The sequence below is a fragment of the Cinclus cinclus genome, chromosome 21, assembly GCF_963662255.1.
Source record: "Cinclus cinclus chromosome 21, bCinCin1.1, whole genome shotgun sequence".
Lineage (NCBI taxonomy): Eukaryota > Metazoa > Chordata > Aves > Passeriformes > Cinclidae > Cinclus > Cinclus cinclus.
Genome location: NC_085066.1, coordinates 10,268,323 through 10,289,593, shown reverse-complemented (window position 1 = coordinate 10,289,593; position 21,271 = coordinate 10,268,323). Strand labels below are relative to the sequence as shown.

The window sequence follows — 21,271 nt, the reverse complement described above, 5'->3', positions numbered from 1 at the left end:
GAGGCAAGGGGAAGACAGTAAATGTACAGGCAGTACAGGCTGGGTGGAGTGCCGGTGGCTGGAGAGGGTCGGGTGGTGCGGAGTGGAGGATGGTGGGTGGAAACTAGAGTGCGCCCATTCCAGTGACCTCAGACGTCAGCCTAGAATAGACAGGGGCAGAGAGAGGGGTGGGAGGGAGACAAAAAACAAGTGCTTAATCACCGGAGCAGAAAAGAAAATGAAGACCCTGCAGAGCAGCTCCTCCTCTTGCCCAGACCCTGTGTAGATGGAGGGGACAGAGCATCACTGCATGGCCTGGGGTCCCCCAAGGAGAGCATGACGGGCTGGAGCACAGAGCCAGTGCAATGGCTGGCTGGCTTCCCCTCTCCTGGCTGCAGCCCTTCACTGTCACCATGTCGTGGCAGGGGTGTCACCCACCAGAGGTACTGGCAGGAGTCATCCCAGAGCACGGCTTCACTTCCAGCAGCATCCCTCCTGCAGGGAACAGGCAGCTGTGCCAGCTCCCCCAGCTGCTTCCTTTTGCTCTGGTTTGGAAACTATGGGAGAGGCTGAGCACCATCCTGCTGCCCCACTAGGTCACCTCTGCACAGGGGGCAGCTCAGCCAGCCTTTCCCAGCAACTAAGAGCAGCTTCTTTTTCTTTTCTTCCTCTGTCTCAGGGAGTGGGGTGGGGGGGGGGATTGGCAAGGATCTGAGGGAAAGCCACTCAGCCATGCCCGAGGGCAGGGGGCTGGCCCTGTGCCTCTCCCGAGCAGGTGGAGAGGTGTCACAGGAATGGGCAGCGGGGTAGCGGGGTGGGATGGGATGGCAGGGGTCTACTGCAGGTCAGGGCTTGGGTGGGTTGGGTGCAAGGAGGAGAAAACACATACAGAGCTCACTGGTGCTCCCAGCCCACAACCCAACAAATGCCAGAGTCACTGCCAGCCGTCCCCTGTCCTCGAGGCCCTGCCAACAGCCTCCCTCCTGAGCGCATCCGGACTGGTGGTGGGTTGGCATGGCATCAATCCCGCCCAGGTAGATGGGCCCATCTAAGTGGCTCTGCCAGGCAGGTGCAAAGCTACCAGGAAAGTCCTGTATCCTCTTAAACTCCCTCTCCACGAGTCCACAGACACAAACAAACAGGTCTGAGTGAGCAGCCTGGATACAGCTCACTGCCAGCACGGAGCAGCTCATCTCTGCAGCTACGCTGCCTCCCCTGCACGCTCCCCTCACTGGATCCCGGACCCCATGGCACAGGCTGCGTCTATCCCCAGCCGGCAGCAGTGCTGGGCACCCTTGGCCCTGTGAAGTCTTGCAGTGCCAAGCTTTTCATGATGAAAAGGAACCAGTCAGGCCGTTCCTGTGTCTTGCGTTTATTGGACTGATTGTTTTCACTGAATGAAGGAAAGCCATTGGGAGGCCTGGAAGCACATGGAAGAGGCGGTAAACGATGCTGGGATCCCAGCAAGCAGGTCCCAAGTGACACCTCCCTGCCACCAGCTCAGCTCCATTCCTGTCCTCGTCCCCTGCCTCATCCACAGCGAAATCCTTGAGCAAGGAAGGCAGGAGGGCAGGCACCTGGTGCAACCTGTGGCCACTCCGCCAGCAGCATGGCGGCTCCCAGTCCCCAGCCAAAGTGCCAGCCGGGGGACATGTCCTGCTGGCGATGTCTGGTCCCTGCTCAGGGGTCTCAGCAAGGCACCGTCCATCCCAGCTGGCCTCAAGAAGCCCCTGCTGGCCCACAGCACCGGGAGCATGGGTTGCTCCCGGCATGCCGGCAGGACGCAATCGACCGTGGTGGGATGGGGTCAGCCGCGGTGGGAGGCGGTGGAGGTCGGCGGGGGGTCTCACCTGGCGTTGATGAGGTACTGCGCGAGGCTGATGTTTGCAGGGGTTCCTGTGATGGTGATTTGGCGCTCCGATGACCCTTCTGTGGCATTGGCGATTTTGATCTGCGCTCCCGACATCTGCCGAATTTCATTGATTTTGGTCCCTTGGCGTCCAATTATGCAGCCTATTAGCTAGGAAAAAAAGCACGGAGGGAACGTCTGAGAAGCAGCAGCTCTGGCAGTCACTGGCGGAACGCAAGCACACCTGAGACCAGTGACCTTAATGCTCATGAAAACAGGAGAGGGACAGCCCAGGGTGAATCCTACCAGCGCATGAGCACGGTCCTCCAAGGACACATCCAGACACCTGCCCTGCTCTGCTCCTTGGGAAGAATCTCCATTATCTGCATGTGGTGATCAGCACCCCAGAGGGCTTCAAGGAGGGCTCATTTCAGTAATAATTCTCATGGTTTAATGAATGGTCAATGTTTTGCAAGTACTTATCCCCTTGCCAGTCACAGCAAACCCAAAGGTGGTTTGGACACGTTATTAGAAGGAAACAAGCCTGCTGCCTTTCCTGGGGACAGGCCAACCCCAGGAGCCCCCACATCAGCTGGTGCAGTGACCCCATTCCACATTTCTTCTATCCCACTGGGACACCCTCAGTGCCTCTGCTACCCCCTCTAGCTTTTTTGGTGCAATTCAGGGGCTTGCCAGTGGGCACAGAAGAACACCACACAGCTGTGGCACCCACAGAATAGACTCTACATAAAAACACATCCTTCATGCTCTTGTGAAAAAATCAGAGTCATCCGGAGGCTTGAATTTCCTCAACTGTTCATCCCTTGAATTTCCTCAGTGGTCCTCAGCAGCTTGAATTTCTTCAACGGTCTTTGCTCATTTGTGCAACTCCCTCAAAGCATCTCCAAAGGTTGGTAACACATATAGGGATATCCAGCTTGACCAACACAAGCATGAAGTGCTCTGCGTGCCCTTTTTGGCCATTTGAGCACTTTTCCAAGGGCATTTTATATATGGGATGTTCATCTTGGCAGCTGCTGGATTTTTGCACGGTGTAAACAGAGACAATTATTCTTCCAAATATTCCCTGATCCTTTGGTCATACCATGGGGCTGCCATGATGGTTTATCCCATATGGACCTGAATATACACTGGAAGGGTATCCACTGTCCCAGGGTCTGTGGGGGGATGTTCAGCCCATCCTGGCCTTCACAGCACAGAAATAACTCCAAGATGCTTCAGCAAATGAAAATCTGCTGGAGAGACCAGAGGAGCCAAACTATTTAGGTAGATGCTCAGTTACACACAAGATGAACAGCGTTCAAGTTTCTCCTGATAGTCAGAGAAGCAGCAAGATGGATATCATCAGATTTCCTTCCACTGCAGCACACCTCCAAGCTACACCACTAAAACATGCCTGGTGACTCTTAAAGGAACCCAAACCTGTCCTCTGCTTCCTGAGAGGGTGGCAGCAGGTGTTTAAAAGCCTTTGAAACAGCCTTTGAAAGTGGGGAGAGCTAAGGAAGAATTTTTCAAGATGCAGGTGATGACATCTAATGTCTCCCAGGTCTGGCAAAAGCTGGGTCTCTGGCGAGTGAATGCTCCTAGTGCTCCTGAGTTCTCAGAGGTCTCCTGCATCCTTTCCTCCCACATGAGTCCTCTTGCAGGGGGTCTCTTTGTATTTCGGAAGATGCCTTCATTGCTATGGTCCTCCATGCTCAGCAGATGTGGCTGTTGGAACCTCAGGAGTGCTTGCAGAGCTCCCTGCAGCCTGCTGGAGAGGGGTCCCTGCTGGGTGGACAGGAGTACATCTGGAGTCAGATTTCCTCTGCAGATCCCTCCTGTAGTGATTTGGCCCAGGGTGAAGCATCTCCAAGAATTTCAGACAGCAGATGCTCACAGGCTCTTGCACTGCCACGTCTCTCGGGTGGACAGAGGTGTTGGCAGATGTGCCCAGCAGCTGCCACTGGGATTGCTGCCCTTCCCTGGCACTGCTGGATGCTGGTGAAGAGCAGAAAGAAGGAGCAACAGCTACCAGACCCCATTCAGAGACTCCTGATGAGGATGGGCTGAAGGTGCTTGTCAGTGATGGAAATGGGAACAGAGACTGGATGTCAACCCTCCACTTGCTGTCATCCTGATCAGAGCACAGACCGGGTCTTAATCCATATAAACCAGCTCAGAACCAAGGGAGGCTCATGGATCCAGGTGCTGACTGTGTCGTGGTCTCCATTCCACCTCCACCTCCTCCCCACCCAGCATGGCTCCAGCCTCCTTCCAGCAAATATCCTAGCCCAGCATCCATGTTACCACAAAGCTTCCACCTATCAGACCCCACAGCTGCCTGCCAGCAGTACTGAGCTGAGACGCACTGTCCTTCAGACACTCATGTGGCACTTTGTGGCATCACAAATGTCACCTACCTCCGCCTTCCCACCACCCCACCCAGTCACTACCCTTGAGCTGGAACATCACCTCAGACCCACCACGGCCTGATTAAGCAATTTAGAGTTTAATCAGGGCTGGCATGAGAGCTCTCTCCCTTACCCAGTGCTGTCAACTGGGCATGTTTCATGAGCACTGAGTTCACTTGGAAAGGAAAAGGGAGCACTAAGGATTGTACCTAGGGAAGCTACTGATGGGGTAAAGTCCAACGGGTGCTCTGTGCTGCAGGTTGATCCCCAACGGACTGCACATGGACAAGGGAACACGGGCAAGAGGCATCTCTAAATGTATTTAACAAACCCAAATGGCTGCAGCTTATGCATGGATACATGTATGTATATATAAACAGATATATGTGTATTCACACATGCACACATGGACACGCCAAGGAAGCACTTGGATTTACTTACATCATTGGGAATGGTGAGTTCATGAGTACTGGCCGGGGGACTGGCATCCAAACCTGGGCAGATGCAAGGGAACATGGTTAGAGCTGGCAGAGGCAATGCGACGGAGCTCCGCTGCTTTCCTGCAACACTGCCAAGGCTGTGTCCTGCTCCAGGCTGGGAGGGGAAGGGGATCACACACTCCGGGACAAGGAGGAGGAAGACGGTTGCTACCTGACTCTACTGGAGCTGGGTGTCACCTTCCCTGCATGCCACAAATGCCTCGCTTCTCACGCTTCATCCTCCCACTGGGAATGGCTTCAGAGGAGGATGCAAAGTTACAGCATCAACAACAAGAGGTGGGTGAAACACCTTCCCACACAGCAGCAGAGAGCATGCTGGCTGGGACACCCACCAGTCCCACAGGAATGCCGTCCATGCACCCTCTAGCCCTCTCTGGAAGCAGCAGCATTGAGCTGCTGGGGTGTGACAGCAGCTTGGTGCCCCAAAATCAGTGTCCCCACAGGATCTGGTGGCACAAGTCCTCTGCAAGTTAAGCCCCACAGATTCTCATGCTGAATTTCAGCCAGACTGCTAAGACATGCAACCTAGCTGGACCCAGTACCCTCTTATTCCCAAGGGAAAGCAATATGAACACTATGGAGATTTAGATCCTGCCTCCCTCCAAAAATACCCAGTGAGGAGTGAAGGCAGCGGCATGCTTCCTCCCACCCTTTCCTGGAACAGGGAGAGCTCTCTGCTCCCTGGTGGGAATGGCTGGAGCCAGTAGGATACCCTGTGAATGCAGCTCCAGAGGTAAGGTACTACCATGCTGTAGTGCTCTAGGTCAAAGCCTGCCTCTCCCATGGTTTCCATATTAAATCACCTCAGTGCTGAAGCAGGGACAACCTACATCAAATCTGCAAGAAAGAAGCTGTCTGGTGCCTGACTGGAATTTGTAGTAACTGAAAAAAACCCTTATGATATAAAACACTGATGAAAGCTTCTAAGAGCAGAAGAGACTGCCGGATGTGGAAAAGAGGGTGGTTGGTTAAGGAGGTGCAGAATGAAGAAGTGCAAGGAGACTGGAAGTGCAGAGGTCCTGCAAAACAAGACAGCAGCAGCATCCAACTCCTCATATATTTCCATGGAGGGCCTCAGCACAGAGGAAGAGGAGCTCTGGTTATCACTGATGTGCTCATGCATGATCTCAGGATGTTGGGAAATGGGCTAAGCTCTGACTCATAGGCAGCATCCTCCATCCCACACTCAGATTACATGGATGATGCTGAAAGCCCTTGTGACACCTGGTGCCATGGTACTACACATCCCTGCATCACATAGCCTTTGAGGAATGGACACATCCTTTTCCATGACCTGGAGACTGTTTATTTCATCATTCCAGATCCTCCCACTCTGATATGTACAAGCACTCTTTGAGGCTGTAGTGAGGGTGTCAGGACAGGATTAATGCCTTGGGTGACTGGAAAGGGCAAAGGGGCATGCAGAAAATATGGCTGCACAAGAAATCTGTATTTCTGCAGTCTCGTGGGGTCTATTTGCTCAGGCTATGCTTGCTTTCGTAGTTAGGTGCTGTCCTCAAACTGCTGAGGCATGCATGGGATGGTTGTGTGCCCCAGGTCTGGTTCATCCTGCCTGCGAGCCTCCAGGTCTCAGGATAGCTCCTCTGTGCAGTGGTAGGAAACAAAAGACAAATCTCTTCCTCACATATGGATGAATGTGGGACATCTGACAGCAAAATTTCTCCAAGCCTGCAGCCACACTTTGGCTCCTCAGGGTCCTGTCCCACTAAAATTGCAACTCACCCTGAATGGCTCAGAGATGGCAAGAGCTGCATGTCATGGCTGTTCCCATCGGCACTGTTCTATTGTTTCTGAGCAAAGTTTATGCAAAATTAAATGCAGGAATAAGGGTGATGACTCTGGTATCTTCCCATTACACAGAGAGCATTGAGGGAGACCTCACCACACCTGAGGGGCAGCACCAATCTCTGCTCTCTGTGCCCAGGGTCAGCACCTGAGGGAAGAGCATGGAGTTGTGCCAGGGGAGGGTCAGACTGGATATCAGGAAAAGATTCTTCCCCAAGAGGGTGCTGGGGCATTGACCAAGCTCCCCAGGGAATGCGCATGGCCCCACGCTGCCAGAGCCCAAGGAACATTTGTACAACACTCTCAGGGATGCACAGGGTGGGATTGTTGGGGTATCTGTGCAGGGCCAGAAGCTGGACTGGATGATCCCTATGGGTCCCTTCCAGATGATGATATTCTGTGGTTCTATGGCAGTTACACACCAACGTCACAGAGCCAGGCAATAAAGCCAAGGCACTTTTCTTTTGACATGCTGCACCAAGGAGAAGAGTGCTGCCCAATCTCTCCCTGCCCACCAAGACAACCTGCTATCTTCTCCATGAATACCACAATTCCTCTTGGAGCACAACAATGGCACAGTCCTATTTACTGAATATATTTCAACCAAAGCCTGTTTACTTCCCTCTAGCTTTGTGTTTTACCTGATGACTGGCCCATCAGATTTTGAGCTTCTTCGGAGGAATGTAAGGGCAGCTTTTCTCCTGAAGAGCAAAGAAGAAACAGGTTTAATGCTTTTCCCTTCGAGGAGATAAGCAATGTCACTTCATCTAGGAAGCTCAAAATATGATGAACATACTGTCAGAAAAGTAATTTCCAAGCGGTACTTGAAGTACCTCCATCCCCTGTGCTCTATCTGCTCCCCAGGTCACCGGGAACATGCCAGCCTCGAGGACAAGGCGTGGGCCACGCCGGGGCTGGCTGTTCTCCTGTCACCGCAGCCCCTTCCGGCCACGACTCCTTCCCACTGCGGGGCGCTGTCCTGCCTGGCTCAGCACTACTCCCCGAGGCAGCACCCCCGGCCGGCCCCGAGCCGCTCCCGCCGGGAAAGAGCGGATATCCCTCCGGAATCCGGAGCGGCACGGGGCAGGGGATGCTGCCTCCTCCGTGGAGGGAGGGACGGTGCTCACAGCTTCTGCTGGGAAAGCCGAGGTGGAGAGCTCGCCCTTGAGCTCGCCCTTGAGCTCCATTACCCCCACAACATCCATCAAGCCTCTCCTTAACCTCTCACATAAAAGTGGGTATTGCCACTTTTTACTCGCCCTGCTCAACTTCCATTAAACAAGTTTAGAAAGAGAGAGAAACTCTAGAGGTAAGAGAAGGATATCTTGAAAGGGCGTGTGGGTACGTACCAGGGAAAGCGGGGGTGGTCTGTCCAAGGGGAGTAAAAGGGGTTTGCTGCATAGCCAACTGGTGGAGCTTGGTCAACTGCTGAGGGGTAGGAGGGACATTAGAACTAAGAAGGTTATTGTCATAGAGTACAACAAGTCACACCGAAAAGCAAGAACAAAATTATAACAGAAAGGGGGGGGGGGGGGGGAAGGGGAAGGGGAAGGAAAACAAACAGAAAAATAGAAAAAAAAACCCTAAAAAAACCCAAAAACAAAAACCAGGAAGCCATGGTGAGACATGGCAAAAACATTAACAGAAAGGACTTGGCCTGGGTATAGTGCAATAAAGCCCAGATCTTTGGCAGAAGTGCTTGGTCAGGATCTGAAGTACAATACCAGCAAGAAGTCCATTCTTAGTGTCAGTTCAGCTCCTCTCCCTCGGCACAGGGCCAGCTGGTGGGCATCACAGCCAGCTCCCACGGACCCTCTTTGTGCCACCAGAGCTGCATTGTCACTGCTTGTCCCCGCAGCACATATTCTTGTGCTGTGCCTCTGATGGAAAGTGCCTCTGGGAGATAGATAAACTGCATTTCTAAATGCCAGCTCATTAGGAATATGGGGAATTATGGGCTTCAGCTATGACCAGTAGGTATTTCAGATCCTTGTATCCCTTGTTGTGCCAGGGAGGTTTTGCTGCCTGGTCAGGAAGCAGTTTTGTAGAGGTTTGTTTGTTTGTTTGTTTGTAATACATTTTGTGCTTGGATCTACTGCTCCAAATTTAAAAAAAAAAAAAAAAAGACAGGAAAAGAAAACAAACCAAACTGAGCTGAAGTCTGACAGTGAGCAGGAGGGAGGCTCTTTATCACCTCCCACTTTCACAGGTGCTCAGCACCTGTGTGTGTCAGCACAGCATCACCCCCCAAACTCAACTGCTTGTTTTGCTCATCATCCTTGGCAATGGGGAGGCAGGAGTTATAGTTTAGATGTTTTGGGGGATAACAAGACTCAAACACCTCCTTGTTGCTGCAGCAGGGCTGGGGAAGGAGAGAGGGGAGGTCTGGCTGGCAGCGGTGAGGGGAAATGCTGGGAAGAGTGGAGCCGGGGGGCTGCACACAATGGGGGAGGTTGGAGGGGGGCAGCAGGAAGGGGTGAAACACCTGAAAATCCCTGGACAGGTACCCCTGGGATCCCTGTCTTGCCTGAAGAGGCATGAGGACACCCAGCCTCCGCTGCTTCAGGCCAGAGGTCTCACCACTCTACAAGAAGAGGCGCCTGCACATCTCTGTGCTTTTTTTGGCTGTCTTTGGCTGTATTTTAGCCAAAGGTGTGATATGATGGGTTCCTGATACAACATGGCTGTCTCCAGATAACACTGGGCATGCCACTACTCCTGCAGAGAGCAGGGACAGCAGCATCCATTGCTTTTTAACTTCAGAATTATCCTGTTTTCTGGAGCTGCACCCTGTTTCTGGAGTTCCTCACGACACCTGGTCCCACTGGCAACACTAGAGATGAAACCTCTTTGCCTCGTGGGTTCCTGGGACAGGGGTCCTGCTGTGCCAAGTAGGGGAGACCAAAATCCTTTCTAACACGGACCTAGTTAGACCTTCCAGACATAGTCTGGATAAATGGTATTTATGCATCCCCTGCAATTACAGCAATAAACAAGCCTGGGAGAGGAGAAGATGGCTGTAACCAGCTGTCAGAGATAAAGCTGCTATGTCCCTCTCTTCCAGCTCATCTTCCATGGTTGAGGGAGGGGATTGTCCCCCTCTGCCCTGGTGACACTGTACCTGAGTTACTGCATCCAGCTCTGGGGTCTCCAGCACAGGAAGGAGATGGATCTGAGTTGGAGTGAGTCCAGAGGAGGTCACGTAGATGCTTCAAGGGGCTGAAGGGAGACTCCAGGAGAGCTGGAGAGGAACTTTGGACAAGGGTTTGGAGTGGCAGGACACAGGGAAATGTCTTCACACTGACAGAGGGCAGGGTTAGATGGGATTCTGGGGTGAAAATCTCCCCTGTGAGGGTGGGCAGGCCCTGGCACAGGGTTCCCAGGGAAGCTGTGGCTGCCCCTGGATCTCTGTAAGTGTCCGAGGCCAGGGTGGACATTGGGGCTTGGAGCAGTCTGGGATAGTGGAAGGTATCCCTGCCCATGGCAGGGGTTTGGAGTGAGATTTAAGGAGATTTGGAATTTTAAGGGCCTTTCCAACCAAACCCATTCTGTGAGTCTACAATCCCACAGCTTTTGGGAAGACAAACAGCTACACATCACATCTCAAACAGAAAAAAAACACCCAGGCAATGCTGAAGCCCCTCATGAGCCAAAGCTTCCCCTGTCCTGGGATGTTTCTCCAGTGGACAAAATCAAGGCAGGAGCACACACTGCGCATTCAAAATTCTGCCTGCTTTGCAAAAGGCAGACACTAAACACAGACACCTAAAACCTGTTTAAAATGCCCTAAAAACACATTCTTGACTGGATTCTGCACTGAACTGGTTGTTTAAAATGACCAATCATTGAAGTAACACCCCAGAGTAAGGATGGAGTAGCCCCTGTACCAACAATTTTATTCAAGAAATTTGCTGAGAGTGGGGCAGAGTGCAGCCAGCAAATGTATGTTAATCCTGATAATCAGAGGAATATAGGACCAAGGAAAACACTAAGCTGTTGGCACCACTTGCAAAGCAAAACTGGGATAAAGACTGCATTGATCTACCCTAAATACACAGGTTATTTAATTATATTCTGCTTATGGAGTAAAAGCAAAGAGTACATAATAAGGAATATTTCTTACTAACCATCACAGCAGGCTGTTCAGAGTACACACATACTGGTGTCACATGGAAAGCCAAAGTCTGGATTCCTCTAATTCCAGTGAAACCATTTCTCCTAGGATGAAAATCCAGCTTACAGCTCCCAAATGTTTCCATATGGGTCAGGCAATCATGGTATCAAACAGCCTTAGCACCTTCTCCAACATGGAAAAAGTAATTCCATGATTTCGTACCCAATGCACTCACTGGAAAGGGGAACACTGAGCTGCATCAACCCCTTCCCATGGGTGGCATGGCTGGAGAAGGCTTCCCCCCACTGCAACATCCTCAGCCTCACTGCAGACCCCTGCTCGCAGCAGGAGGGACCCTCTGCAATGGGACTTGATATGTACTTTATCCCCTTGGAAACACATCTAGAAAGTCCCTGCTTTTTCCAAGAGCCATGACCACCTCAGAAAAGCTGCTTTGAGGAAAGCTTCGCTGCTTTGTCAAAGAAATCCTTCAAACAGACTGACTTTCCATTTCCCTTGGTAATTTCAGGTGCACACATTCCAGCTGTTGATCCCTCCATGTCCCTCAACAGAAGTGCCCCCTGACCCCCCACAGGCACAGGAGCCCAGGGGATCCCAGCATCAGCAAACTTCAATCAGAGTAGCTCAGAGCAGCTCCTGCCTCTGCACCAAGGATCCCGAGGTGAAGTGGGAGCTGTCCCCATGCTGCCCTGTCACGGGTGACAGCCACCCACAGCAGTGAGACAGACACCAAACTCAGGGTGACCATGCTGGTCTGGGGGCCCTCAGCAGGATGATCCAGCAGCACACACCTTCCCATCCCTCTGGGAGACACAGTGGGGGGGGTTTGTCCAATTTCTACATCACCCAAAGGAGCACCCCTTCAGAAAGGCACATCCCTGCCCAGGCTTCAAGCACAAAACCCCCGGAGCTCTGGTTTCTTCCCACCCAACCAAGGCACTCAGCAGCTAAATACATGCCCTTGGCTTACCAACATTTTAAAGACAAGGGGAAATAAAAGGGAAAGTATTATTTTTTTTCTTGTTTTGATCATTTTGAGGCACAAAATGCATAGAGTATGGTTTCTCTCACAATGAAGGGATAGCACTGAATAGAGCAAACAATTTAGCATCAGGCCAAGTCCTCAGAAGTAATAAAGTTTAGTGCTAACAGGTTAAAAGGCTACTCGAGGTATTACAGATACTACACACGGCCAGTTACTTTGAAATTATACTATTAATATTATTGGCTAATATTAATATTATGTGAATTAGCAGTAGCATGCAGGTGACAGAGAAGGGTGTAAGAAGAAATAGGGTAAAACTCACATCCGGGTGTGGAATAGCATATTGTCCCTGAATTGTATAGGCCTGTAAAGGAAAAACAAAGATGTTACCCACGGCTAGTAGGACAAGGGGAGAGAACTCCATCCCTCTGATGAGATCCCCTGTGCCACATTAAACTCCCTGGGGCACCAAATCCTTGGGGCAGGAGGGAAATGTTCCACCTCCCATCTAACCTAGAACATGCTGAGCTACCTGACTTCAAGGGCTCAGGCGCAGTTTGGCTTTTTCAGAAGGAAAGAAACAGCTTTTTCTAGGTGCCAGCATTGCATGGAGTAGAAATATCAGGCTGTGGCTGGTCTTTGCTGTACAATAAATAAGGATCAGTGGCGAGGGGGTTGGAAGTGGATGATCTTTAGTGTCCCTTCCAACCCAAACCCTCCTGTGATTCTCTGATAACCACTAACCCGTGTAGCAGGTGCATGCACAGTGACATCACTGACCAAGTGTGATTCCCCAAAAGCAAGCCACCTCCGTGAGCCTCTCCGTATTTCCAGGTGCACAAGTCGCAGTGGATGCTTTACATCCACCCAGTATATTCCAGTGCTCTTCTGGGGCTTTGGAAAGGCATTGAGGCGAGGGCTGCCTGCACTGCGATGCCTTTCACCAGCTGTAATTGATAAATCCATGCAAGTATCTGCCAGGCAAGTGGGCTTGTGTGTTTTTCCCATCCTCTGTAGCAATCCTTTCTCTTTTTGTTTTCAAATAACCCCAAAATAAGCACCAATATGGGTAAAGAGCCAGACAATAGAGAGCCCTATATTTAGGACATAACCAGCTAGCAAAATGTATCTCACTGGTTGACACATTATTCAGATGACTCTGAAAGAAATGGCAAAAGAGATGGAGAATACTTTGCAAAGGGAGAGTAAAGATTGCCAAGAAAAATGAAAGGAGAAAACCTTGGAACCTCCTGCAAATTTGCCACATTGTTTGCAAAGAGCAAAGTGCTTTGTGTGAAGGAAAGCCCCAAAATCATGGAAGAGGTAAAGGGAAAATGGCTGTCCCAGTGCCCACCAGCATCCCAGCACAAAGGGGACACGACAGAGGCTGAAGAGTTGCCTGTCCTGGTGGCTTGATTTGGCCATTAGTTTTTGATTAGAGAAATTGAGTCAAAAAAGGAAATCAAGGGCAGGAAGGTGTCTTGGACAGATGCAACTCAACTCTGACCTTTGAGGGCTGGTCCCTGTGTTGCCATTGTTGCCATTGGCTGCTACATCTCTCAGCCTGCTGAGGCTCATCCCACCCCAAACACCTGTCACCGCTGCCACCAGCTGTCCTCTGCCCGCCCACCCCATGCCACCCCTCGGGCAGAGCCATAGCGCTTCCAGACTTGGGAAGAGCTCCCATTTCAGAGACAGTTGCTTTTTCCCATCATGTTACTTCTGTCCAAGGCACCAACCATTCACAGGAGGAGAACTGATGCCTCTATCTCACTCTCCCTTTTGAAAAGATCAGTTCACCAGGCAGCTGGACTCAAAGCTCTTTTCCAGGACAGCTGCTCAGATGGAGTGACACACTCCTGATCCTGGCAGTGACTAATTCAGCCTGAAATAGCCTGTGCTCTGGGCTTTGCTCCTGGTCTTAGTTGGTCCTTCTATTTATTATGGTTTGGAGAGAAATAAGTAACTCGTGTGGAGCTGCTCTGGGTGGCATAAGCTGTGGTTTTGTGGTGCTGGCCCTACCTGGCTTTTGGAGCTCTTGGGAAGGTACATCTGCTCCTGGATGTGATGCACCACAGCATGGTGGCATCCACAGGCAGACCCTGGGCCACCAGGTGAGATAAGGAGATGAGATGGAGAAAGCAAAGGTACAAGTTCCCTCTTGAGAAACATCCAAGTGCTCAGTTGCTCTTGTTTCTATTGATTTTCAGTTGCAAACTAACCTCCAGCTCACCTGTGTGATGGTTATCCCACAAAGGAAAAACCACCCCAAGGCTCACTGCTGGAAATAGCATGTGGTGTCTGCAAAGCTGCAATGTCACCGAGGGTGACACAGCGCAGGCTCTGCCACAGGGGGAAGCAGCACCCCAAACCAGCCAAGCGCCAGGGAGGGGGGACATGGCTCTTCCATGGGGGCTGCCCTGAGCAGCGCAGTAGCTGCAACAAACCCTTGCTACCCTGGATCAATTACAGCTAGACAAAGGTATTTTTAAGTGGGCTGGAGGTGCCAGAGAGCAGTGACAGCCTCTTGCTCAACACTGCTTTTCTAATCCTCTCCTTCTCAACCACTGACAAATTCTGAACTTGGGTCTAGTGAAGCAAATTCCAGCCTTTCCTTTGTATCATTCCTTTGTTTCCTTTGTATCCCTGATATGGAGCTGACACCCAGGCTGGCCTTTCCCTTTTCCTCATTGTCCAGCATCCATCACAGGAGCTAAACCAAGACCTTTCAGTCCAGCTGCCATGGCACACAATGGATGGGATGACACCATGCAAGTCAGAAGGCAAGAAACCTGAGTGCACTAACGGGCAGCGGCTGGTGCTGCAGTAAAAGGCTGAGGTTGGCAGTGGAGGCTGCAAGCGGGTCGGCTCTTACCTGACCACCTGCAAAAATGACAGGGGTGGAGGCGGGCTTTGGGCGGTAGGGAATGGTGGCACCTTTTGGTGGGGACTAGGAAAAGGGATAAGGAGAGGGAGAGAGAACATTAGAACAGCTTTCCCGAAACGGCAGCAAAAAGAGCGTTAGAAAGCACCTAACGGAGCACGGCCCCCGGGGCCGCCACAGCAACACCCACACCAGGCAACACCACATTTCTGGACAGGAGCACATGGGGGAGAGAGGTGTTTCATGGGCGACAAGGACAACCTGGGGCACGGGAGATCCCCTGCCAAGGCATGGGCCCCTAAACGGCCTCCTGGACCTCCACTGCCTCCCTCAGCTTTGCTCTGCTCTACACAAACCACACTGCCTGCTCCAGGCTCTGGGAAGCCTCCTCAGAACACCCTGAGGAGAGCCTCAAGCAGCAAGATGGGGAGGTACAGTCCATCTGAGCGACCTGGGACCATGCTCAAGGTCTTTGGCTGCCCTCATCTTCCTCACCACTGGAACAGGGTCACCTTCAGGCCTTGGTGTGGTCCATTACGTCCAAGCTGGGACGTGGATGCTGCGAGGCACCTGTGGTCAGTTGAGAGATGTCCTTCACATGGCAGGAAGCTGGAATTAGATGGTCTTTAAAGTCCCTTCCAATCCACACCATTCTGTGATTCCATGATACTGTAGTCTTGCTGCTCTCTGTCCCGGGGTAGGTCTGAGCAGGGCTGCAGTGACCAAGCTCTGCTGGTGTGATGTGCAGGAGCTGCTCACCCAGGGTCTCCCTCCTAGTTTTCTCCTGAACAACTTACAGGCCATAGGAAACATGGAGGTTTCTAGGGATCAGGAGATATTCTAGCTCTCCTCCTGCTTCTACCCAAAATTAAACAACTCAATGACTGTTCTATAAGGACAGGCAATAGAAATTACACTATCTCATGGAAAGTTCTTTTTTTCCTGTACATTCTTTGGATGTCTACTTGCAGGCAAGCAGCATTATCTAAATCCTCCTGCTAAGCACCTGTCTGTGGGAAAGCTGATCAAAGAACATCTCCAGCATTCCAAACCTACTTTTTCTTTTATTGCATTACAAATCTTGGAGAGAGCAAGCCAGGATTATCTGTTTAAGACTGAAAGGTGATAAGGAATATCTCTGTGAGCCACTAAAGTCAGGGCACTTTCCAGATTTCAGACTGCAAGAAGACTTGTGGGTTTTTCTCTTTCCCATGGCTGAGCTATAGAGAGGAACAGCACATCTTGCTTTGTGAGACATTTTAACACACAAGGCAAAGCATCACCTCAGGCTCAGCTCTGCTGCAGTCTGTGACCTGGAGTCATCCAGTGCCTAAAACTCCTTTGGCAGCAGTGCAGCTGCCTGAACATCACAGCCATCAGGGATAGGTAATGTGGCTCCTGGCTGTTCCTCCTGAGATATTTTCCTGAGATTTCTCCTGCTGCCAAGCTGAAGATTCTTCCATTTGGCTTCACCAAACCTTGTCATCCCCATCTGAAGCTTTTCCAGTGGGAAACGTGCTCCTTCCTCCTGTGAAAGGGCTGTGCAGCTAGGCAGACGGGCCTTGCATCGGTCCCTGCTTTGTCTATTCCTGGGATGCACCAGGAGGTGAATGTGTCACCATCCTGGAGCTTCTCCCATCTGAGAGGGCAGGTGTGGACGGGGGGCATGTGGCTGAGGTCATCTCCAGCAACAGCAGCATCTGTCCATGGCAGAGGCCTTCCAGCTCTGCTTGTCAGCATTTATCCCAGAAAATGGCACCTTGGACATATATCCATGTGCCCTACAGTCTCTGCTCTCCACCAGATTTCTCCACTACCATTCCCACTGTGCCTCACTGGAACACAGCCTTGTGCTCTCAGTTCCAGCTTCTGCAGTGCAGGGAATACTCTGGCCTCCTCCTCCTCCTGATTGTAGCCCTTGTGAGTCAGAGACCAGGTGCTTGGAGCAGTGGCTGCAGCCCCCATCTCCTTCCCACTGTACCCTGGGTGTTGCTGGGACACCAGGCCAGGCTGTCCCAGCTTGCTGGCACTCCTCTGCCCTGAAGCCATCCTCTGCTCTGACACAAACCACCTCCTTCAGGGAACTCGACCAGACAGGCTTCCAGCATGGGACTCTAGAAACTATAGACAATGGTGGGGAAAAGACATGGGGTGTGTTTCCAGTGGAGCGCCAGGAAATGAGAGTGGTCCAACAACGTGTGTAGTGAAGGGGACGATAGAGACATGCTCCACAGCTCCCAGTGCTCTGGTGGGGCCAGCTGGGACTCTTTTCCATATTCACTTTACCCCCTTTGTTACAGACTGTACCTCCAACATCACCACACAGATCTGTTTGACACACTGGATAATTGCGTCAGGTGTCCCCGAGATTGTCACCGCCCGCTCCGTGGAGTTGGGCAGCATGTCCCCTGCCACTTGGACCTGAGCACCTGTGGACTGAAGACAGAAAGAGAGAGGAAGGAGAAACCCCACAGCCTTCACCCAGAACCAGCTCCAGCTCCGACGCCATGCGCCTCCTGAGGGCCCGGCATGTGGCATCCCATGGGATACTGCTCCCACAGCAGCCAGACCACCACGGGAAGCAATGTGATGCACGGTGCACCACAGGGATCCCCTTTTCCAAGGAAGCTCCCCCCTGGCTGTGGCACAGCTCCAAGGAGCTGCACTGAGATGCAATAATGAAATGGAATCTGCCTTACCTCTCGGATTTCCTTGATCTTGGAGCCCCCCTTGCCGATGAGGGAGCCGCACTGACTCGCCGGCACCACCAGCCGCAGTGTCACCGGAGGTTTGCTGGTAGCGGTGCTGTTGCTCATGGAGTTGGTTATGTCCTTGGGAAGGAAAAGGGCAGCATGTCAGCCCTTGGTTCCCCACCAGAGCCACCTCCAGTGCCCAGGTGCTACATCCACACACATTGTGGTCAGGTGACTAAAGCATTTCCTCTTGAGCACTTTCAGGGATGGTGACCACCACTGCCCTGGACAGCCTGTTCCAAGGCCTGACCAACCTTCCAGTGAGGAAATTTTCCCTAAAATCCAACCCAAATCTGAGGTAATTTCCTCTGGTCCTATCACTTGTTATGTGTAGCCCTAATATGTAGCTCTAAATGGCTACACTCTCCTTCCAAGCAGTTATAGAGAGTAAGAAGGCCCCCCTGAGCCTCCTTTTCTCCAGTCTGAGTCCCCAGCTCCCTTGGCCACTCCCCATCAGACTTGTGCTCCAGACCCACTCTACTTAGAGACGTATGAAAGGTTCTGTGCTGAGGCCATGTCCCAGTTAGGCAAATCCAACCAGGCACTGCTGTCACCAGCCATGGGCTGGCTCACATTTCTCACCTCCTCAAATTTGTAGGCGATCATGGCAAAAGCCTTGAAGATGGCATCAGTGGGGCCAGTGATGGTGACAATCCGCTCAGGGCAGTTCCCCTCCGAGATGTTAATCCTTGCCCCGCTCTGGAAAGAGAAGAGTCCTGGAATAGCCACAGCCAAGCAATCAGGTCAGGTCCTCTCTCAGCCTGATACCCGTGCCAGCCTCACAGCCTTCCATCAAACCTTCCAAACTCCTACCCCTCCTCTGCAGTGATTTCAGCCCTGCCTTATCCCAACCCTCAGAAAGGGTTTCCAGTGTTTTACTGCAAAGCAAACCCATGGGATCAAGGCAAGACCAGCTCATGGGATCATTGCCTGCAAAGAGTTTTGCTCGCAGCCCTGACAGCTCCTTGGGATCTGCAGGCACAAAGATGCTGGACAAACTCAAAGCACCTTACAACTGACTTAATGTTTCATTAAATACTTGACTCTGGAAAATGTGATAGGAGTTTGAGCATGAAGGGAGAAAACTGGTCCAAAGAGCTCTGGGGACAGCTGCCTTGCTCATCCTGACCCTGGGGATCATTGCACATCTGACACAGGGCAATGTGCAGCTCTGGCCACTCTGCACTCCCTTCCTCCAAATCGTACACAGAGCAGGCTGCTCACCTCCTCACGCATCTTCTTCACGGTCTCTCCTTTCTGAAACAGGAGGGAAAACCAAGCCATTACTGAAAATTCAAGACTTCAACCTTTAAAACAATCCTACTGAAAATGCATCTCCCTAATAAATGGCAATGTATAGCCAAAAACATGGGAGCTGTGATGCCTGAAAAGCTGAGTATGTAAATCATCAAATATATATATATACACATATTCACAACAGTGAATCTTCCCAGAGTTGGACATGCTGATGGAAAAATAAGGCACAAGTCTGCAGGGAAAACATATTCATGCTGCAAATCTCTGCCACCATAAACCTTTCTTTAAAAACCACCCCAAAAAACCCTAATCCTGTATAGACAGGACTTTCCAAACTACTGTGGAAACAGCAGAGCACCTCAGGAAGCTTTTCTGCACAAGATAAATGGAGTCCTCTGGCAGCAGAGACAGGGGCTATAGAATTGTTTAAAATATAATTTAAATGTATCTCTGCGACATTTTTAGTATCTCTTAAAGAAGTTATTTAATAAAAACACCAGAGCAACATGACTGTAAACTCCCAGCCATCACTCAGTGAAGCAGCTGGGAATAGTCTGGTGCTTGGTGGGGTTTTTAGGGGAATGGTCTTTGACCAATCTGTGGATCTCTCCTAATTTCTGGCTCACAAATGCAGCAACCAGCTCAGGCACCCCACACTTTTCAGGACATCAGAGGGAAGAGGCAACTACGGCATCTACCATGCCACAGGTGCAGGACCAGCATCAAAGGTACGCTAAAAGGCATCCTTACCTTCCCAATGATGCTTCCAACTTCCTACAGAGAAAAAGCCAGAAAAAGAGGAACTGACGTTAGAAAACGTGATGAGAATCCAGCCCAACCCCATCATGAAGTAAAGACCTCCTGGACACTGTCCCAAGCAGAGGGATAGGGTTGAAGAGCAGGAATGAGGGAGCAGGAGCACCATGCCACCCTCCCCACCAGCAGCCAGCTATTCCTGGGGCTAGCACAGGTGGACAGAGCTGTGTGTGGGCCTGGGCAGGCGCGAGAGGCACCTGTGAGGACACTGCCACTGTGGGAGCTCCTTACCTTGCCATGCATCAGCAGCCGGATGGTGAGGGTGACGTTGAGGCCGCCTTCAGAGACCTTGGACTCCATTTCCTACCAGGGGATGGGAGATGCGCGTTAGCTGGGAGAGCAGCCCCAGCACAGGCAGCACCTTGGCTGGATCACCTGGGAACACAGCGGGGAAGGTTTGCTCTCAGAACAGACTCCTCGGGGTGGGACAGAACAGCCAAAACACAGCTCTGGACCAGGGCAGCAGATCAGCAGCCTGGCCAAGGGCCAGTGACTGTATTGGGGCTTTAAAAGACTCACAGCACCTCTCTAGCAAACCAAAGTTCAGCATTTCCAGCATAAAGAAAGCCACAAGGCACTTTTTTCAGTGGCCAGGAATTGTCTATCTGACCCCAGGAGCACTGAACAGGAAGGATACAGCTGGCATCCTGGTTGCCACACATCATGATCTGAGAGCTCCCCAGCTGGGCATACTGTGGACCACACCACTTCCAGCTATTCATGTCACACATATCTAATGAAACCATGCTGTTTTCCTTTTCCATTCTCTCTCTTTCTTCCTCTGCCCTCTAGAGGGGCCACTGATGTTTTGAAGGCAAGGGGGGGAAAGGAAAAAAACCACAGAATGGCAGCAAATCCTTCATATTTCAATCCTAATGCCTCTTTAGGAGCACCTCTGCATGAGGACATAGCATATGAAATGTCCCTGCCCATTGCATGGGGAGAGCAGTCCCGTCCCAGAGGGAGGTGCCAGCATCCTTCTACGTGCAATGCTGAGAGATATGGACTAATTCTCCCTCATGCTATTTAATCCCTCAGTTTGTATCAGATGGGAGATTTTACATCCTGCTCACAAGCATCTGGCATTTCCCTTTGCTCAGATGGGGATTTAAGTGAGAAAAAAAAGGGGCAGATAAACAAGTTCTCAAGTACTGCTTTGATGCAAGTCAGGATGGATAAACAGCAGCAATGCATAGACCGTGGCTGGGAGATGGGTTTGATGTAAAACTTCTTCCCAGAGGTTATTATGAAACCCAAAATGGACAAACCCACGTGGTTTGCAGAGAGATAGAATTCCCTAAAGCTAAAGGACACTGACTCACTGGGAACCAGGCTGCTTATGACCTACGTACAAAAGCAGGACTTGAGGCTGCTGCTGCATGCTACAAATGAAAAAAAAAAGGATGGAATCCTCACAAGAAGGATAAGAAATGAAATGTGCTGAACACCAAAACAGGTTCACTGGCACACGTTATCCAGAGAGTTTGTGGACTCCCCATCAGTATCCAAGGCCAGGCTGGACTGGGCTTGGAGCAACCTGGGGTAGTGAAAGGTGTCCCTACCCATGGCAGGGGGTGAAATGAGATGAGCTTTAAGGTTCCTTTCAACCCAAACCACGCTGTTATTCTCTGGTTCTATGTCAAGCCAAAAGGTGTTTTTAAGGGTGGGGAGAAGTAGAATATTTCTGCAGAAAAAGGTGATGACATTGGAGACTCAAGCAACAGGAATGGGCTGAGAGACTGTAACAGAACAGGCAAGATCAGTTTTCAAGACTGAGCCCACTGTAAGGTGAACAATGAAGGAAAAGAGTAACTAGCTGTGTTGGCTAACCCCAGGCTGACTCCTGCATGCTGACTCCTGGGGAGGCAGTGCCAGAACGGGTCAATAAGCTGA

At 51.3% G+C, this 21,271-nt stretch overlaps 1 protein-coding gene across 8 annotated transcripts; it reads right to left on the bottom strand.

Annotated features, from left to right (window-relative positions):
* PCBP3 (poly(rC) binding protein 3) lies at positions 1-19,678 on the bottom strand. Of its 8 annotated transcripts, none has more exons than XM_062506608.1 (13): positions 19,610-19,678; positions 19,313-19,336; positions 18,530-18,562; positions 17,888-18,004; positions 17,252-17,383; positions 16,860-16,988; positions 14,475-14,618; positions 11,991-12,032; positions 7,898-7,976; positions 7,190-7,249; positions 4,684-4,736; positions 1,830-1,999; positions 1-140 (listed from the first exon to the last, which is right to left on the bottom strand). In XM_062506608.1, exons 1-13 carry the CDS (start codon positions 19,676-19,678, stop codon positions 104-106), a joined length of 1,089 nt encoding a protein of 362 aa, XP_062362592.1. In that variant the 3' UTR covers positions 1-103. The 8 variants fall into 8 exon arrangements, with proteins under 8 accessions (XP_062362592.1, XP_062362593.1, XP_062362595.1 ...); XM_062506609.1 differs by having other exon boundaries at positions 7,898-7,973; XM_062506611.1 differs by having other exon boundaries at positions 14,544-14,618.
* Positions 19,679-21,271: the final 1,593 nt, after the last annotated feature.